This window comes from Rhinolophus ferrumequinum, chromosome 8, assembly GCF_004115265.2.
Source record: "Rhinolophus ferrumequinum isolate MPI-CBG mRhiFer1 chromosome 8, mRhiFer1_v1.p, whole genome shotgun sequence".
NCBI lineage: Eukaryota > Metazoa > Chordata > Mammalia > Chiroptera > Rhinolophidae > Rhinolophus > Rhinolophus ferrumequinum.
In genome coordinates this window covers 4,145,404-4,162,618 of record NC_046291.1, presented here as the reverse complement: position 1 = coordinate 4,162,618, position 17,215 = coordinate 4,145,404, and the positions used below count along the sequence as shown (strand labels likewise).

Sequence of the window (17,215 nt, the reverse complement as noted above, 5' to 3'; positions counted from 1 at the left end):
TAGATGTTGGAGTGACAGGTTCTGTCTGAGCCTCTGATTCTTCGCATCGGAAGAGCCCATGTATCCAGGGCAGTGGGGAGAGGCGATTCTCCAGGTTTTTCAGTCCAAACAGTCGCGGCTAGTGTGAAATCATTATGTTTCGTGTAGCAGATCAATGCTTCCTTGCCAGGCAGAAGGCACTGAAATATAGTGAACACACTGGGCTATGGCTGGAAGAGGTTCCCTCATTCAGTGTCTTCTAAGATTCAGTGTCATCTAAGGTGGATTGAATGGAATCTTCTACTCTGCAGGCTGCATCCTCCAATGGCTAAGTGTAAAACCTGGGCTGGAGTCTAGACAACCAAGCAATAATTGGAAGACACTAACAGTGATATTTAAGCTCTATAGGAATGCCTTTTTTTTTTTTTTTTTTTTTTACTTTGGTTGCTATGAATGCCTCAGATAACAGGATATATGTATATATCACTTATGGGCCAGCTAATTTCATATTAAAATTCATCTCAATATTTGAAAGTTGCCATGGTCTCAAATAGTGGGAATGGCCCCCACGCCAAGTTAGGAACGACCTGGGTTCTGGTCTCACCATTGCTGAGTGTGAGTTTCTCCACGGACAAGCAGGGTTGACCTGCAAGTCTGTCTCGCTGCAGCTGTAAATTGTTAGACTTTTGCCAAATCTGAGTGGTGCTGATCTGTCAGCGTGGTAGGACCTGCTTTGTCACCAATGCCGTGTCTCCTGGTGTTTTTATGTTAAATCATTTGGCCTTGAAAATGGCATCATTTTCCAGGAGTTTTTTAAATTTTTTTGAGGATGGAGACCCTACCTTCTCACTGCTTAGTGAGAAGTGGGTGCCCAATATATCTGATGAATACATGAACAAATAGAAAAATGGAAGAATGAAAACTTACTGAGATGTTGAACGATCATTTATGTTTGATGGATGTCAAGTTCACTACTCGTCACACATTTGTTTCTTTCTTCGTAGCCAACAAAGCAGAATGCTGACACGAAGACAAAGGGATGACATTGTAGTGTGGGAATGAGTACAGGCAGCGTGACCCCAGCGATGAGCTGCGTAGCCTTGGGGAAAGCATTCCCCCCCTTCCCCCACACACACATCCCCCTAACCCGATGGGCTCTGGAAACCTCATTCTGTTACGATGATTACAGCCTGGCTCCCATTCTAGAAGTTGATCAGAAGTTGGGGCTTATCAGAGGGCTTTTTACTGAAACTCAGAACGTGAGGCCCATCTGTCCTGGGATCCCCATATTTGCAGTGTGGGTGTATCAGAGGCACTGCTCCCGAAACCTTGGGTGCCAGCAGCAGGTCGCTAGAGCTTCAGGCTCTACTGGTGGCGGTCATGCCGACGGAGAGCCAATGAGGCTGCTCAAATGTGTTTTCAAGTGTTTTTCAAAATAGTTTAATTTTCAGAGGCTTTTTAGGTTCTTTCTAGGTTCATAGTGGTGCTGAACAGGAGGTATTATACAAAGATGTCCTGTGTCCCCCACCCCACACATGCAGAGCCCCCCCTACTGTCAACATCCCCACCAGGGGCTACATTTGTTACAGTTGGTGAACCCATATTGACACGTCAGTATCCCCCCAAGTCCATAATTTACATTAGGGTTCACTCTTGGTGTTGTACATTCTGTGGGTTTGGACAAATGTATGATGGCACGTATCCATCGTTATGGGATCACACAGAGTATTTTTCCTGCCCTAAAAATCCTCTGTACTTTAAAGTAGCTTTAAAAAAACAAATTGAAGCAACTAGCAGTTTTTCTGATGTACCTCATTAAATCTGAACATGTAATTTCGCTCTGAGGTATAAGTCCATGTTTTTGAGGTCATAACCTCCTTCATAAGACACCTCAGGACTCACCTTTATATGCTTTCAGTGCCATGAACACACTAGGTGCCCATAATTACTTGTTAAAAGATGAGAGAAGGGGAAAGCAGCACTTGCAAACAGTCATGGAATCCCAGGGCACGGCCCGGCTGGGAGGGCTGTCCCTGGAGGGCTGTCCCTGGAGTGGCCTCTGCACCACGTCTGCCATGTCTAGGCCTCTGCCAGGTCGTGTGAGCATCCCGTTTGATTAGTGGACATTGTATTGATGACATTTTCCTTCTGAAACTGAAACATCTCTGTTCAGGACATCGAGAAAAACTGATAGGCTGATCAGCTACATAGGGGCACTGCTGTGGCAGGCAGGTAACCACGATCTGCAAAGCCAAGAGGTGGCAAGTGGGGGGTGTGATGAAAGAGAAACTCAGCGCTCGGTACCCACCGTGACTACTTAGTGCTTCCACGGAATGCCTGGCGCTCGGTCGCGTAGCTACATTAGTTCTCACAAGAGTACTCGGAGTTTAGATACTGTTTTCTTCATCCCCATTTTACAGGTGTAAACGCTGAGGTGGCTAGGAAATGCACAGGCCTCGCTGGGACAGGCATGACTTCTTCCTTCCTTCTCTTAACCACTGTGTTCTCCTGCCTCTTGTTCAGGGAGCAAGTGCCTACATGTCCCAAGCCTTTCCCCACACACTGGGAAAATCTTTAGGAGTGAAACTGCAAGTCCTTCACTTGGAGGGCAGTGGTGCAAACCACATCGCCATGTCCCTGAGTTGCCATCCTCCTTCCGTGTTCCTCTTTGTTCCCTCCTTCCTGGGAGTGCCAGTGTTCCTGTGTGAAGTTAGTGGGTAACAAGTACCTAAGATACCTTTCAAACACCATGGTTAGAAGAGGTGCTTCATAAACCCACAGCAGGTGGAGGGGCCCCTTCTTTTGCTCGTTTTTGCAGTGAAAGTCCGGAGCGTTGGTGCCTGGTTAGGGTTCAGACAGGGACCAGGCCGTCCCACGGAGGCTCCAATCCGCGCAGCGGCGATCCAACCCGGCGCTTCGGCCTGCCCGCCGGCCGCGCTCCCGCTGCCCTGCGCTCCCGGGACTCGGCAGCGGGGCCCGGGCGCGCCCCCGCGGTCCCTGCACGTCGGGCCCCCGCCTGCCCGCCCCGCCCCGGCGCGCATTTCCATTTTAAACCGCCGCCTGTCGGTCCCACAGCCGAGGCCAGCGCTCCTGCCGGAGCTTCCCGGGCCCTGGGAGTGGCGCAGGCTCCGGAGCCACCGAACTGTGCAAAAAAGGCCTGAAGATGCGAGCGGGCCCGGCGCCATAGACAATGAAGCCGCGGGCGCCGCCGCCCGCCCCGGGCCCTGCGCGCCTCGGCCGCACCTGCCGGCGAGACCATCCCTGCGCCTGACTGTCCTCCCGCCCTTCCGCCGCTCCGCCCACCCGCCCCGCTGGCGGATGGCTGGGCGCCCCAGGCCTGGACCCCCGCACTCTGGCCGCGCGGCGCACGGGCTGGTGGGCGCCAGGGGCGCCCTACCCGCAGCTTAAGCGGGGCCCTCGCGGTGAACAGGGGGCGTGGGCCCTCTCACGGCGCGCTCGCTCTCGCCGCCTCGCCCGGCGACCGCCTGACCACGCGTCCCGGCCCGCGGCCCGCCGGATGCGGCGCGGCCCCAGCGGGCGGCGCTGCGGCCGCGTCCCCAGACGAAATGTACCTACTGGACGGCAGCGGCGAGCCTGCATCTCCGCCTGCGGACACGATGCCGCGCGGGACGCCCCCCAGGAAGACAGTCTACCGCATTTCCGTGACCATGGTCAGGAAGGAACAGCTGGCAGCCCCGGGTGGCTCCGAGCTGCGCCCCGCTCGGAGGCTCCGGCCCGCGCGCTCCCCGGACGCGCCTGGGCGCCTGGTGGAAGAAGAGGCGGAGGAGGCGGGCACTGAGGAGCCGGAGGGCCACCAGCCGCGCGCCGGCGACTTCCGCACCTTCCGCACCCGCAGCACCGGGCAGCTGGAGCTCGGGCGGTTTCGGCCGTGCGCGCGCGGCCCGCCTCCGGCGGACCTGGCCGGCAGTTCCCCGGCCATGGAGCAGGAGCCCAGCTCGCCTGCGCCAGGCAGCCCCGACGTAGAGGGGGCCCGGGCCGCACCCCTGCGGCGGAGCCTCAGCTTCAGGCATTGGAGTGGGTCGGAGGTGCCGCGGGACCCAGTCCTGGGCCGCGGGAGGCGACACAGCAGCTCTGGGAACCTGGCCTGGGCGCCGGCTGGCGAGGTCACGGCCGGCCCCAGGGCCATGCCAGAGCCCGCGGCCGCCGCGCAGCCTGCCTCGGAAAAGCGCAACACCCTGGATGTGGGCGAGGTGCTCAGCAAGAACGATGCTCTCTCGGACCTGGAGCGCTGGGAGCGCAGCAAGAGCAAGAACCGCACGCTGGACAACAGCGACCTGCAGCGGCTGGAGCGCACGCGGGCTGCGGCCGCAGGCCCCTGCTCGGCCTCAGAGCACCGGCTGCTGCGCTTCTTCAGCGGCATCTTCGCGCGCAGGGACAGCGCGCTCGCTGGAGGGCCCTCCCCGCGGAGCGGCCCCTTGTGGCCACGCGGCTACTTCAGCCTGCGGCGCGCCCCGACCGACGCGCATTCCTCCAGCGCTGAGAGCATCGACGGGTCCCCGCGCAGAGGTGGGCAGCGCGGGCGAGGTGGGGAGGGCAATGGTGGGAACCGGTCCGGCCGCGCAGCGGGTCAGCTCGGCAGAGCGCGCTGGGACTTGGAACCAGCTAAGGGACCTGCCTTCCCAAGTCACCAGCCATGCCGGATGTGAAGTCGAGTACTGCGGGCGGTTTCCCCCAGTAATACTGCGGCGGTCTGCACGTTGTCGACCGCCAGTTCCTAGGTGTGTGTGGCAGCACCTTTCAGGGTGTGTGACCTCAGCCATTGTGAGCCTGAAGGGAGAGAGAACCTTGGCAAGTGGTGCCTTTCTCCTGTTGTTGCTGGCGCAGCCTTTGCCATCAGCAGGCCCCGGAGCTGGTCTCTCTGCCCCACTTGCCGGCTGTAATAGCGGTGGGCTGCTCCGGGGAGCCAAGCCTCGGGCCCTGAAGCTCTCCAGCAGGTGGTTGCTGCAGGGCTGGCCTGGAGAAGCAGCGTTCAGCCCCGCTCATTTCTTCCTCCACTCCCAAGCCTCGTCTCCCTGTAGGTGCTACCATGATATGGTCTGTGGGTGCTGTGATGTGGCCTCGTTTGATTTGCTGCTGTCACCTATTGCACTCCTGGTAAGGACCACTCATCGGAGTAGTCAGGGATGTAGGCCGCTGTCCCCAGGCCTCACGGCCAAGTGGTATCTTTTGAGGAGAGGGTTGTTTCCTGGTCGTGTGTCCTAGCACACAGGTAGGGAAATCACAGCCCACCGGCTGTGCTGACGTCTTGGTTCTCTGTTCTCTTATGCCTTCTGACACGGACCTTGCAGGGCAGGTTCCCCAGGCAGATGTGATAGTATTCTCTTGCACAGATCAGGTAGCTTCTGATAGTATTTGGGGCTCAGAATCCCCTAGAACCTGCAAAGCACAGACCCCATCTCCCCACTTGCCTGGGCATCGCCAAAGGAAGAGGCTGGGGTGGGCAGTGGGGCCAGAATGTTACACCTTCCTGGAGGGGCCAGGAGAGGATGTGTAAGGTTGTCGTCCCCATGCATTTCACCACTGAAAAATCATTTGTGATGTCCCTTATTCTGATGACCACAACTCTGGTGGGACTGCTAGAGATGAGGGTGGTTGCAGTGTGGCCTTTGATTAGACTTTCAACTGCTAGTTGCCACCCCTGGAGAGAGAGGATCCCTCCCCGCCCTCCCCTGGTTACCTGACTGCCTGGGGTACACATTAAAACCAGCCAACTCAGAGAAATCGCTCTCGCTTTACTTTTTATGGTGAACTGAAGACAAATACTGTCATGCTCTGATATGCTTCTAACGATTCTCCAAATGTGAGCGAATATTTGAAGCCAAGCAATTGTATGTGCAGTCGTGTTAGAATCTGATTTTTTTTCTTAGTGAGGATGCAATATAAAGTTACCTGTTGCCAGGTGGGCATCAGTTTAACTTGCTGTACACATCTTGTGTTTCAGCCTGCCTTGGAATCCTTGCTTTAGAAGACACCATATTTGACTCCAACCATTAACCCATCCCTTTCTGCGTTCTCTGAAAATATTAAACGATGTGAATTACGTGGTTAAAACAGTTGGTTTGTATGAAGTTGATACTTCCGTCATTTGCGTTCAGTGGAAGTTCAGATACGCAGGCCTCGTTCTCCCTCTAATAGCAGGCTTGCATCTTTGTTCTCATGAGCTTTGTAGAAAGTAGTAATTAGCCGCCCGCTTCCAGACAAGTACACATCATAGAGAGAGGGGGCGGGAACTGTCCATTGTGGGACCTACTAAAAGTATTGGCATTTTGGGTTTCCTGTTAGTCAAGTGGATTGATAGGTTTGGAATAGTAAAGGTGTGGAGTGTTGGAATTTTTATCTAAAGGCAGCAGATCATACTAATAGCAATGACTGCAATAGTGCTTGGTTGGTTTGTCCCTGGCGGCCATTCCTTCTCAGGGTGGAGTCGCTTCTGTCTGAGACATAGCACCAGCACCAGCATTTGGGTTGTGTAGAAACACTGCATGTTACTGACCTATCTGGGTTACGGCGCTCAGCCAGAACTGCAGGCCCTTATTCCCAAGTTCTAGGTAACCACAAAACGTGCTGCGTCTTTCACCTGCCTTTGGTTAAAATGCCCGAAATGTCATGGTTCTAAGATATTTCTAAGGCCAGTGTCCTTACAAGTAAAAGGCGAATTCCCCCCCACCCCCACTGTGGCTTTCAGGTCTTCTCATTTTATTATATACTTTCCCACTTTATATACATTTGCTTTCTGTGACATAGATTTTTCAGAATTTAGGTGCTGTTTAAATGAGGTTTTGAATTTAGGGTAAAATTCTCTAAGGTAACATTCTGACGTGGTGCAACATGGGCTCAGTTTCCCTGTAAATGTCCGTAGGATGAAGGCCCACAAGCCTTGCCCAAAGTGAGGGGCCAGGTGGGTGTGTAGAACCCCATGCGTGTACCTGAACACGGCCTGTGAGGTCCCACTGCTCCCTATAATCAGACACCAGTAATTTGTAGCCAAGTCTGAGCTACTCACACTCAGTGCAATAAATACATTTTGCCACCAACAGTCTGCTAGACATTTGAGAATAAAGCTTCCATTTTTGGCTTTCAGAATTGCAGATAAGCTATTGTGAACCTGTGGCAGGATATATAGTGAGGAGCAGCACTAGCTTTCTTTAAATCTTGGCTGCAATGTATTCAAATTTGAAGTTGATTTCAAGTCTAAAGGAAATTAGAAAAGACTTATCATCGGGCAGGCTTTCCTTTTGTTACATGCTTTCAGCTATTGCATTTTTGAATTAATGATAGAAAAATAACTTTAAAGGACTATCTAAGTGATCACTCCTGAAATAGTTGAAATGGTTTACTTGGCCTCTTAGAGTTACGTGTTTAGTCTTAGACAAAGTACCGATGCTATGGTTAGAGCCTTATTTTAAAACACACACAGGCTCCCACATCACGGCCCTGTGGTTTTCCTGTCTTCTTAACTCGAGGCGTCGTGGTGGAAGGCTTGAGGCACCGCCTTTGGGGGACGACTCTCATGTACTTTGTAATCCCTGTCGGTTCTCATCTGTTTAGGCTCTGCCTCTCCCCTTCACCCCCCTCCACAGTCACTTCCTAGAGACCCCTGGCAACTCACTCTCTGTAAGGTTCCTAACTATTACAGAGCCCCAGAACAGTTCATGGAAGCCCTGTGTCAGCTCAAGGGCATGTTCCTGTCACCTGATACACATGTATTAGGGCAGTCTGTTGACACAAGTATAATTTAATACAAAGAAAGATCAAATAATAAAACATTAATGCCACTGGAGGGTGTCACTTTCTGGCACCTGCTCTCTGCATCTCAGCCAGCCTAACTCTCCTTGGACCCAGCCGTCGGCAGTGCCAGGCCAGAGCTGCGCTGTCTCCAGGGGGTTCTGTTGCTGTTGGGAGGATTGATTACAGCAATAAAGTGATTCCTTCATCGCCCTGACTGAGGTTACTAGCTTTTTAGATTAGTAATTTACAACTGATTTTCGATAGCACGGTTTTACGAGTGGCTTTGTTCCTTAATTTCTGATTCCTTTGAGTTGTATCACTCCATTTCTGTAGCATGATAGACTGTTTTATATAGTTTTAAAAAATTTCAGTGGAGGAAGCAGCAATTAAATAAAATTACTGAACTAACTCGATACTTCTTTATTTTTTAAACTTGATTTGTTACTAAAAAGGACATACTGAGTTTTAAAGAAACAATGTAACTCAGCTTCTCCTCTGAAACATTTTGAACTAATTACATACTCAGTGTTTAGGAATTCACTTGCTTTTTATAAGTGACTCCAGATAGCAATTTAGGACACCCAGTTTTTTGGAACGAGGTTGAATTGCCCTCCTGGAGACAGAGCGGCTCATTTGGGGTACCGGGTACCTGCAGAGCTGCCTCAAGGTCAGCCACGGCCCCTCCGCGCAGGCCGTGGAGGCTCAGACTGTATCTTGCCATGTTTCATTTTCTCAAGTTGGAGCCCATGTTTCAGCGGGATCACCTGTTAGTATCTTTCTTCCTGTCAGCCTGGGTCTGGAATACCCTGTTGCCAGAAATGCATGTGCTAGGGGGTCCTCCACTTTTCACATAGGCCCGTTGCAGCAATCTGGCTGGTTATACAGTTAACAGGTAGCATTCGTTTGGAAGTGTAAGAGCCAGGTATAAAGCGGTGATATTTCTCCCCTCCCCTCCCTTCTTCTCCTACCCCCCTCCCTTCTTTCTGTCCTCTTGTTTTTCTATTGCATTAGCAAGCCTTGATTGAGTTTCCATAATGGGCCCTGCCCTGGGAGTGGGGAGCAGAGCACAGTTCCTGTATTCCGAGGCTAGTAACTGTTGGGGGAGATGGTGAACTTCCTGGGACACTTAAGGGAAGGGAGGTCTGAGTGTATTTCTCCACACAGCATACCTACATGAGCACTAATACCAGTGTGTGATAATCACCTCGTTTCCATGTCGGCCAGTTCTGATTGGAAGTCCCTCCTGGACGTGAAACCTGTGTTACTCCTCTTTGTACTGCCGTTAAGAGCGCTGTGCTTCGCATGTAGACTTTGGATAAATGTTTGTGGAGGGAATGGATGAGAGGACTAGGGGATACAAAAGGCAGCAAATGTCCATGAGCAGGAGAAGAAGTTAATGAAGGATTCACAGAGGAATAAAACAATTTGGGTCTTGCAGGATCAGTAGGAGTTTACCAGGTGGCATAGAGGAGATTCTCTACCAGCGAGGTGTTGGGGTTTCTGTAGCCAACTCTCAAGAAATCATTCCCGTCCCCAGATCCATATGATTAATGCCAACATCAGCATTGAAAGGGGTGTTAGGCTTACATAATGAGCTTTCTTCTGTTTTTGATAGTAAATCTCCTTTAGGCTTCCCCCCCCCCCCCGTAATGATCTGAAATCATTATATCAATTTAAAATGATGTTGCAATGAGCAAAATCATGAAAAAGTAAAGGTTTTGTTCATTGAGGACGGTGATTGAGGTGAAGTACCTGTGGCCGCAGTTATACCCCCAGGTGATGGGTAGAAGCGGAATTAAGGTCAGCCGGTGAGCGGAAAGAAGGGAGACGTTTGTCTTTGCATCATTCCCAGAGAAGTGCCACCTGCCCGCCACTGTTTTGATCTAGGTTTTGTTCTGCCCCAATTGGTGTTGATAGTGGCTTGTTTATGGGAGCCAGCCTTAGAAGTCTGTTTCTCGTGTATTTCAGCTGATATAGGCATTCACATGTGTCTGTTCCCTTTTCTCCTGTTAATTTACTTAAGACGTTACTGTAGATGCTCCTTAAAATTTTTAAAAAAAAGAAGAAGAAAGAAAATGTTAGTGATGCCTATTCATTTGGCTGGTTTTAATTGAAACTTGGCCCTTGGCCCTTTGTTTTCTTATAATTTCCTGTTATTTTCATTTTTGTGTTTGGCTTTTGGTTCTAACGTCAGTAATGGATGTGAAGACTCAGAAAGTTTATGGAAAAAATGCTTTCGTGGGTTAGAAGATGGGAAAACTTCGCTCATTGGGTACCAGGGTGGACCAGCCAGAGGCGTGGGAAGGGGCCACCTTATCTGACCAACGAAGATGGTTTTAAGAGCTGCAGTTCGCTTGGTGGGAGTGAAAGGGAAAATGAGGGTTATGTTCTCCAACAGCCCTCGGTGGAGATAGTACACGGCGTGGAATCTGTTGGTGGTGTGATCATCAGCTGTAAGGTTTCACAGGACTTAGGGAGCCGGTCTGGGTCAACACGCAGGGCCTCTCCCTTTATTCAGTGGACGGCCTTTGGGTACCGGTGGGATACAAGTTCCTTTGAGTGGACACCCATTCGTGTGAGATGGTTGTCCAAAGGAATTGTACTTCCCCTCACCCTCTGTGCCTGTCGTCTTTCAGCCGTCCTGCTGCCTGGCAGACACTTGAGAATTGATGCCGTGAACAATGCCACCAGCTTTTCTGATGCAGCCCCTGCTCTCTCGTTCTGACACCAGATCAGAATTACTCAGATGCCACTTTTTCAGTTGATGGAGGTGGGAAGGTGGCGGGAATTTATCCCCTTTGTACCTTCCTGCTCCAATAAGCAAGGGCTTTAAAACCATAGGAAAACCAGACGGTCTGTGACATACGAGAAACAGGATGTGCACTTAGGGATGCAGCTTTGTCACTTGCCTTCCTGCACCCTGAGTCCTGCTACCTTAGAAATTGGCAGAGTTAGTAAGCTGTGGTGTGGGAGACCCAGTAAAGCTGGTCCTGCTGTCACACAGCTCATGGATAGCTCCAGGATACGTATTGTTCGGGTTATTTTACTTCCTGAGCTAGAATCCCAACCCTCTGAAGAGTAGATGCCTAATTTGCTTTGGGGGGGATTCCAGAAGCCGTTTGTTGAAGGCACTGGGGACTTTTCCTTTGAAGGAGAAGCCTGGGAGCACGGAGGCTTGTTTCCCAGTGTTTGAGAAGTAGACAGAAGGAGGACCCAGTAGTGAGTACTGCTTAGTGAGATGCATAGAGAGAGGGATTTTGACTCTACATTCGGAAGTCACTCCTCACGAGCTGAGCCACACTTTGGAGTAGCCGCCTCCTTATACGGAGACTCTGTCGCTGGAGGCTTTCAAGCAAGGCTAGTCGGGATTGTGGGAGGGGTGCTGTGTGTGTCATCTGGGGCTTAGAAGGGATGGTCTTCAGGTTCCATCCTCGTTTTTAAGTTCGAGAGTCCTTTCAGGATCTAGCACTTGGATGATTTTTGTACCTGGGCTTCTCTCAGTAGGTGGCTTTCTCCCGAATTCAGGAAGGGGAGCTGGTTCTGTCTGTAATTTCTTTGGCCTGTCCTCTTGCCTGTCCCACTTGTGGCTCCTGCTTTCTCCTGCTGGCTTATCTGAGACTCAGTAAGAGTTCTGCCTGCCAGCAAAAGCCATCTGCTGCCTTCCCCACTGCCACCCCAGGAGCTGCCACCATAGCTGGTGCTTCTGGGCTCGTGTGGGGCCATTGAGCCCCTCACAGTCCTGATGCCATTTGTCCTTTTGGCATCAAGGTGGGTGCTGTCCGAGAGTGACCTTACTCTGATTCTGTCGCAGCCTGTGCTGCTTTCTTGCTTTCTCTTAGTGCCTTCACTGAAAACTGACTGCAGGTGTGAGAGGAGCATAATGACGGTGGCAGGAAAGCACGTTCTCCTGTGTGTGGCGGGAGCCTTGTAAATTGCCACAGGGAGGGAGCGCAGTGTCTTCAGTCAGTGGAGGAGGGCACGTCTTGGCTGAGACACTCAGGCTAGCGAGGCTGCCGCGTCCTTGAACTGCCCTGGGTCCCCCTCTGCATCGTTTGTTTGAAAAGCCTTCCAGTACCACTAGCTACCACCTTTCTGATTCTCAGGAAGGCCAGAAAGGACTGAACGCAGGTACTGAACTCTGCCACCCAACAGCAGGTCTTTGCTTTGGAATGATTACCTGTCATGAGTTGCAAAAGATCCAAAGACAGAAAAGGTAAACTATGTGGACATGCTTGAGTTGATGTGCTGTGAGCTGTACGTCTGCCCAGGTGGGGCAGACCCACTCCTGAAGCTACAAATTTTAAGTTCATCTCGTATTTTGTTTTTCCTGCGTCACCCTATATTTTCTCGTGATCTTCAGCTTACTGCTTCTCTTTTAGTTTTCAGTTACGGTTGACATTCAATATTACATTAGTTTCAGGTGTACAGCATAGTGATGAGACATTTGTATAACTTTATATAATGAGACATTGTATAATGAAGTGAAGCCCCGATTAGTACCCACCTGGCACCACACATAATTATTACAGTATTTTTTGCTATATTCCCCGTGCATCCCGGGACTGTTTTGTAACTACCAAAAACTCCAAATTTTTGCTTCTTTGACTCTCACTCTTTTTAAATTGTTGACCACTGTACCTTAAAATTATACATAGAGAAAGTCATCTTTTTCCTTTGGGTTTAATTCCTCCTCCCTTCTTTAATGTAACTAGAAGAGTGACTGTTCCTTGCAACGTATGGATTCACTGCATTCCTGATAGCAGCCATTTATTTCAGAACGTATTCTGAGGGCTGGGTGCGAACACTGCCCTTCGAAACCCCTGGTCGTGCTTCCCCTCCTGGAGGGACAGCAGCCAGGGCGGGGCCTGAAAAGCAGAGGTGTGTCCCGGAAAAGTGTCTGGCTGCTGTAGGGAACAGTGAGGAGCACTCCTGGGGATGACTTGCAGCCTTCAGAGCAATCAGCATCGATATGGCCTGTTGATCCCATTGATTCAGCGAAGTCAGAGTAATAAAGGTCACTGGGGCACCCCACATTATCTCCAAATATTTAGCGTTTCTAGTACGATGATACAGATGGTAGCATGTGCACCTGCGTTGGTCTCAACACGACATTTTGACTCTTGTATATAAAGTACAGTGGTTCCCCCTTATCTGCAGGGGATACGTTCCAAGATCCCCAGTCAGTGCCTGAAACCTCAGATAGTACCGCACCCTACATGTACTATGTTTTTCCTGCATACCTACCTAGAATAAAGTTCAGTTTACAAATTAGGCACAGTAAGAGATGACCAACAGTAACTAATAATAAAGTAGAACAGTTGTAACAATCCACTGTAATAAAGTTATCTGACTGGAGTCTGTCTATCTGCCTGTCTCTCATAACCTGTCTGATGACCCAGACGGCTACAAAGTGGCTGATGGGCAGGGAGCGTGAGCAGCGTGGAGACGTGGTACAAAGGGAGGATTCACGTCCCCAGCAGGCACGAGATTTCGTTACGCTACTCAGAACGCCGTGCAATTTAAAACTTAGGAAGTGTTTACTTCTGGGATTTTCTGTTTAATATTTTCAGAGTGGGGTTGACCTTGGTATCTGAAGCCGGAGAAAGTGAAACCGTGGATAAACGGGACGACGTTTGGATAAAAGCGCTGGGGTTTGACCGTTTAAGATTATGTCACAGAACTTGTTCCTCACTGGTGCCAGGAAGTAAGTAGTGAGAGGCACGTCGGGTTTACATGCAAGAGGTCAGAGAGCAGGGAGCTGGCCCCAAGGCCAGACTTCCTCGTGGGGACCCTCACCCCAACACTGAGGGGTGGAAATTAAATATCTACTCACATAAGATTGAGAAAACCCGCTGTGTCACTGGAACGGGGCTTCCGTATTTAAGGAACTGGGCACCTCTGAGCAGGATTTGGGGCTTTGCTCTGGCCGTGGGGGAAGCGTCGGGCCTGAGCCCGTGGGGTCTGAGCATGGATGCTGGTGTCCAGAGCGGTCTCCTCCGGAAGCTGCAAGTTAGGAATTGCCTTCGGGCCTGGCCATTCGGACGGGTCCCCCGCCCCTGCCCTCCGCCCCGTGCCTGTTCTGTGGTTCTGTCCCTCGGCCAGTGAAAGAGGATCCCTGTAGAGAGGCCACGAGGGAAGGCTCCCTGAGCCTGTGCAGGGGAGCAGGGGGCTGGAGCCCCGCACAGGCCCCCACGGCCCACGGCCCACGGCGCTGGAAACGTTTGTTCCGGCGGCGCTGCAGTCTTTAGGAAGAGCATGTGGCCTAGTGGGAAGAGTGTTGTGGCCCCTACACGCCTGCCCGGAAGCCGATCCTGCCAGTTCTGGGGTCCCCCTGGGCACGCTTCCCTGTGTCCACTGGGCTGACACTGGGGCCGGAGCGCCAGGTGAGATGCCGTGTCCATCGCCACGATCCAGAGTGCGGCCAGCTAGGCTTTCCGGTCCTTTCAGCTGGTCAGCTGAAAGTGTGTGCTCCTTTTACACTCGCTGTGACCCTTCCAAGTGCCTGCCGGGTAGAAAGCCGAAGAGTTATTTCAAACGCAGTGCTTTTGTCCTAAGCTCACTTCCGCCCCTCAGGTTAACTGCCCTGGCCGTCCCTCCCCCAAGACAGACGCACAGACACACATAGGTCTCAAGGTTCCGACACGAGCGGGTGTTGAGTGCTCTGGAACCTGAGAGTGTAACATAGTTACCCGCCCGTTAGCGTGGACCAGCGCTCAAGGAGCGGCGCGTCCCGACTGATGAGTGACTGGCTTGTAAGAGGAGATCATGAATAGCTAGGTGAGCTGGTTCAGAATGAAGAGCACTGGTGGGCTGTGTTGTTTTCCACAGGTGGGCACATCACATCGCGTCCCACAGAGGGTCTAGCTTAGTTTGCGCGTTTACACCATGGTATTACTTGTTTTCATACAGGAAGAGCAGTAAACACGGTGAGGGCCCTCGAGCGGGCCACGGTTTCAAGCGCTCACTGCCGACCGCTTCTTTCCAGGGTGGTCACACAGCCCCTGCTCTGTGGCCGAGAAGAAGGCATTTTGAATAACCACCTTTTTGATTCTTTCCCGGCTCACTCCCTTCTTCCTGATGAGTCCCATCTACCTCAGGTGGGAGGGCTCGTACCAGCCTCTCTGGGCCTCGGTTTCCCCTGTGTCTGGTGAAGGGATGAGCCTTCGCCCTAGAAGTGAACACCAGTTCTCAACACAAGAACCTGGGGTATTTGCTCTCAAATACCCTGAGTGTTGTCATTCCCAGGGCAGTTAGTTTTCCACATTGTGGGAGATTTTCTTGGCATTTCCCTTTTCTTTAGTCTTTAGATAGATATTGGTCCCCAGAAGGAAACTGAGTTCTCAAGTTCCTCAGGTCATGATTTTGGGTTTACTGTCCTTAGGTGGCACACGGTGACAATACCTTTCACGTATCCTCAGGGATTTCATGCCCAGGCTAGCCTTTGCAACGTGACTTTGATTCCTTGTAAATGTACCTTTGGGGCAGTAATAGGATATGTATAACTCATCCCACATTGTAGTGCAGGGGATCCTGCCGACTACACCAAGTGTCGTGCGGGGCGTCCGGCGGGGTCTGTGGGGTCTCTGGTCCCACTCCCCACACAAGAACGCAGGACATGGTGAGGCCAAAAAGGAACACCCACGGAGCCATAGGTAGGGGAGTCACACCACTATACTCTCACTGGCGACTGGTTTGGAGACACAGGAACCAGGAACCACACAGTTCTCAACCCTCACTGCGCCGCTTGCAGGCTCAGCCACCATCTTCTTCTAGCTCCCCCTTCTTCCTTTTTTCTCTTCTTCTCTACTAGCCCAGCCACGGCAGTTATATTCATGGCTAATGGCTCACTGGTTACAGCTGACGGCCAACTAGGCACAGCTGATGGCCATTTGATCAGTCAATGGCCATTTACTACCTGAGCCAGCACCTTTCTATGTGAGGCCGAGAGCCTGGAAACTGCTTTTTGGGGCTCTGTCCCCACACTCATAAATCCTAAAAACGTCATTCATGTAATTACCAGGTTAAAATTGTCAAGGTAAGAAACGTCCAAACCTGTAGAGAATTTTGGTCAGAGTTCGCTTGAACCAAACTGACGCCATGCTGGGGAGCCAGATCTCAAAATGCTCTGGAGAATGAGTTTCCCAGTTTCTTTTATGTGTTTGCGACTAAGGAGGGAACACAAAGTGAGGAAGATAACATGGAGGTGGGAGAAGCAAGGCGGGGATTGGATTCCAGGACAGTTAAGCAGAGTACGGGCTCTCCGGAGGGTGCTGTGGCTTATTTCCAAGGTGTGTTAACCTAGATGCACAGAAACAACGGACCGACTCGCTTAAGGCAAAGATACCCTTTTACTAAAGAACTTCTGTGCCTGGGGGGTGAGTGCCCTCCGTGACCCGCCCCGTTAGGCCCTGAGGATCAGAGCACCTCTTGTGAGGTGACTTTCCACAGGACCCCCACCCCCCCCTCTTTTTTTTTTCATCTACAGAGTCCATTTCGGGTGAGTTTCCAAACTGAGATGTGCTTCATGCCTGTCGGTTATAATTGAGTAAAACAGGCAGATAACACTGTGTTTTACGCCTGCTCACCAGTGTTTGAAACAGGTTGTTTAGATGATCTGTCAGCTCGGCTTTTTGTCTGTTTCCAAAACGAACAGGAGTGTTCTCTTCATTCGCAGGACGTGCTGAAGGATTAACTGGGGCTATTTGCAGACTCTCGAGGGAAGTCAGGACAATTTAAATCATTAAGCATCTCTTGAGGGGAGAGCACACGTGCTGGGAGTCCAGGCTCTCGGTGGTGGGGGGATGGACCTGGATTTCCCCTCCGAACCTCTGTGCTCAGACAAGCAGCTCTGACCTGTCAGTCTAGTCGCAGCCACTCTGCACCGCACGTGTCAGGCTCCGCTGTGGTTTGGGGGTGTTTGGGAGCATGTTCCCTCCAATCTCCCGTTCTTCTGGGCATCAGTGGGGGGTGTCATCAGTGCAGTGGCCTTTCACGTTGCCAGCCACTGTGCTTCCAGAATGTTTCTGGAACTTTCTGGTTCCCTCTGGACCCCTGCAGGTGCAGCCTGTTTTCAGGAAGCGCAGGTCCCAGCACACCAGACACCAGGCCCTGCTGGAGCCTGTTGTTTGAGTGTTTCCAGTTTCTGGGCGGTGTGGAAGTGGGAGTTGGAGTTTCTTCCTTGGTGGAGGTTGTTGTCATGCTCATGTGCCCATTCTGACTGACACAAGGAGCCCCTGCTGCTGAAATGAAACTTGTCCTTCATCTCAGGGGACACCCTTCCTCCACAGCGCCCGGCAGCCAGTCACAGCCTTCCCCGTGGACAGAAGGAGCTTGGGGCGCGGGGTGATCGCCAGCTCTGGGAGCCGAGGGCTGAGTGGCAGGGAGGTCCTGGGAGCCCCTTCCACCACACTGCTATTTGTGGAAAAGACTGTCCCTGTTCTTAGCCTGGCTGTGTCACTGTGTCACAGTAAGGCCGCCCCACCGCCTT

At 51.7% G+C, this 17,215-nt stretch overlaps 1 protein-coding gene across 13 annotated transcripts in view; it reads left to right on the top strand.

Moving 5' to 3' along the window:
• AGAP1 (ArfGAP with GTPase domain, ankyrin repeat and PH domain 1) overlaps positions 1 to 17,215 on the top strand; it is a 513,101-nt gene that overhangs the window by 139,340 nt on the left and 356,546 nt on the right. For 4 of the 13 annotated variants that reach the window (XM_033111669.1, XM_033111673.1, XM_033111672.1 and 1 more), the window contains exon 1: positions 3,002 to 4,506. The exons of 7 other annotated variants lie outside the window; for them this stretch is intronic. In XM_033111669.1, coding sequence (XP_032967560.1) covers positions 3,546 to 4,506 — 961 coding nt within the window. In that variant the 5' untranslated portion in view covers positions 3,002 to 3,545. Of the gene's footprint in view, positions 1 to 3,000; positions 4,507 to 17,215 lie in introns of those variants that run through there. 2 more of the 13 variants (XM_033111671.1, XM_033111670.1) reach the window with 2 other exon arrangements.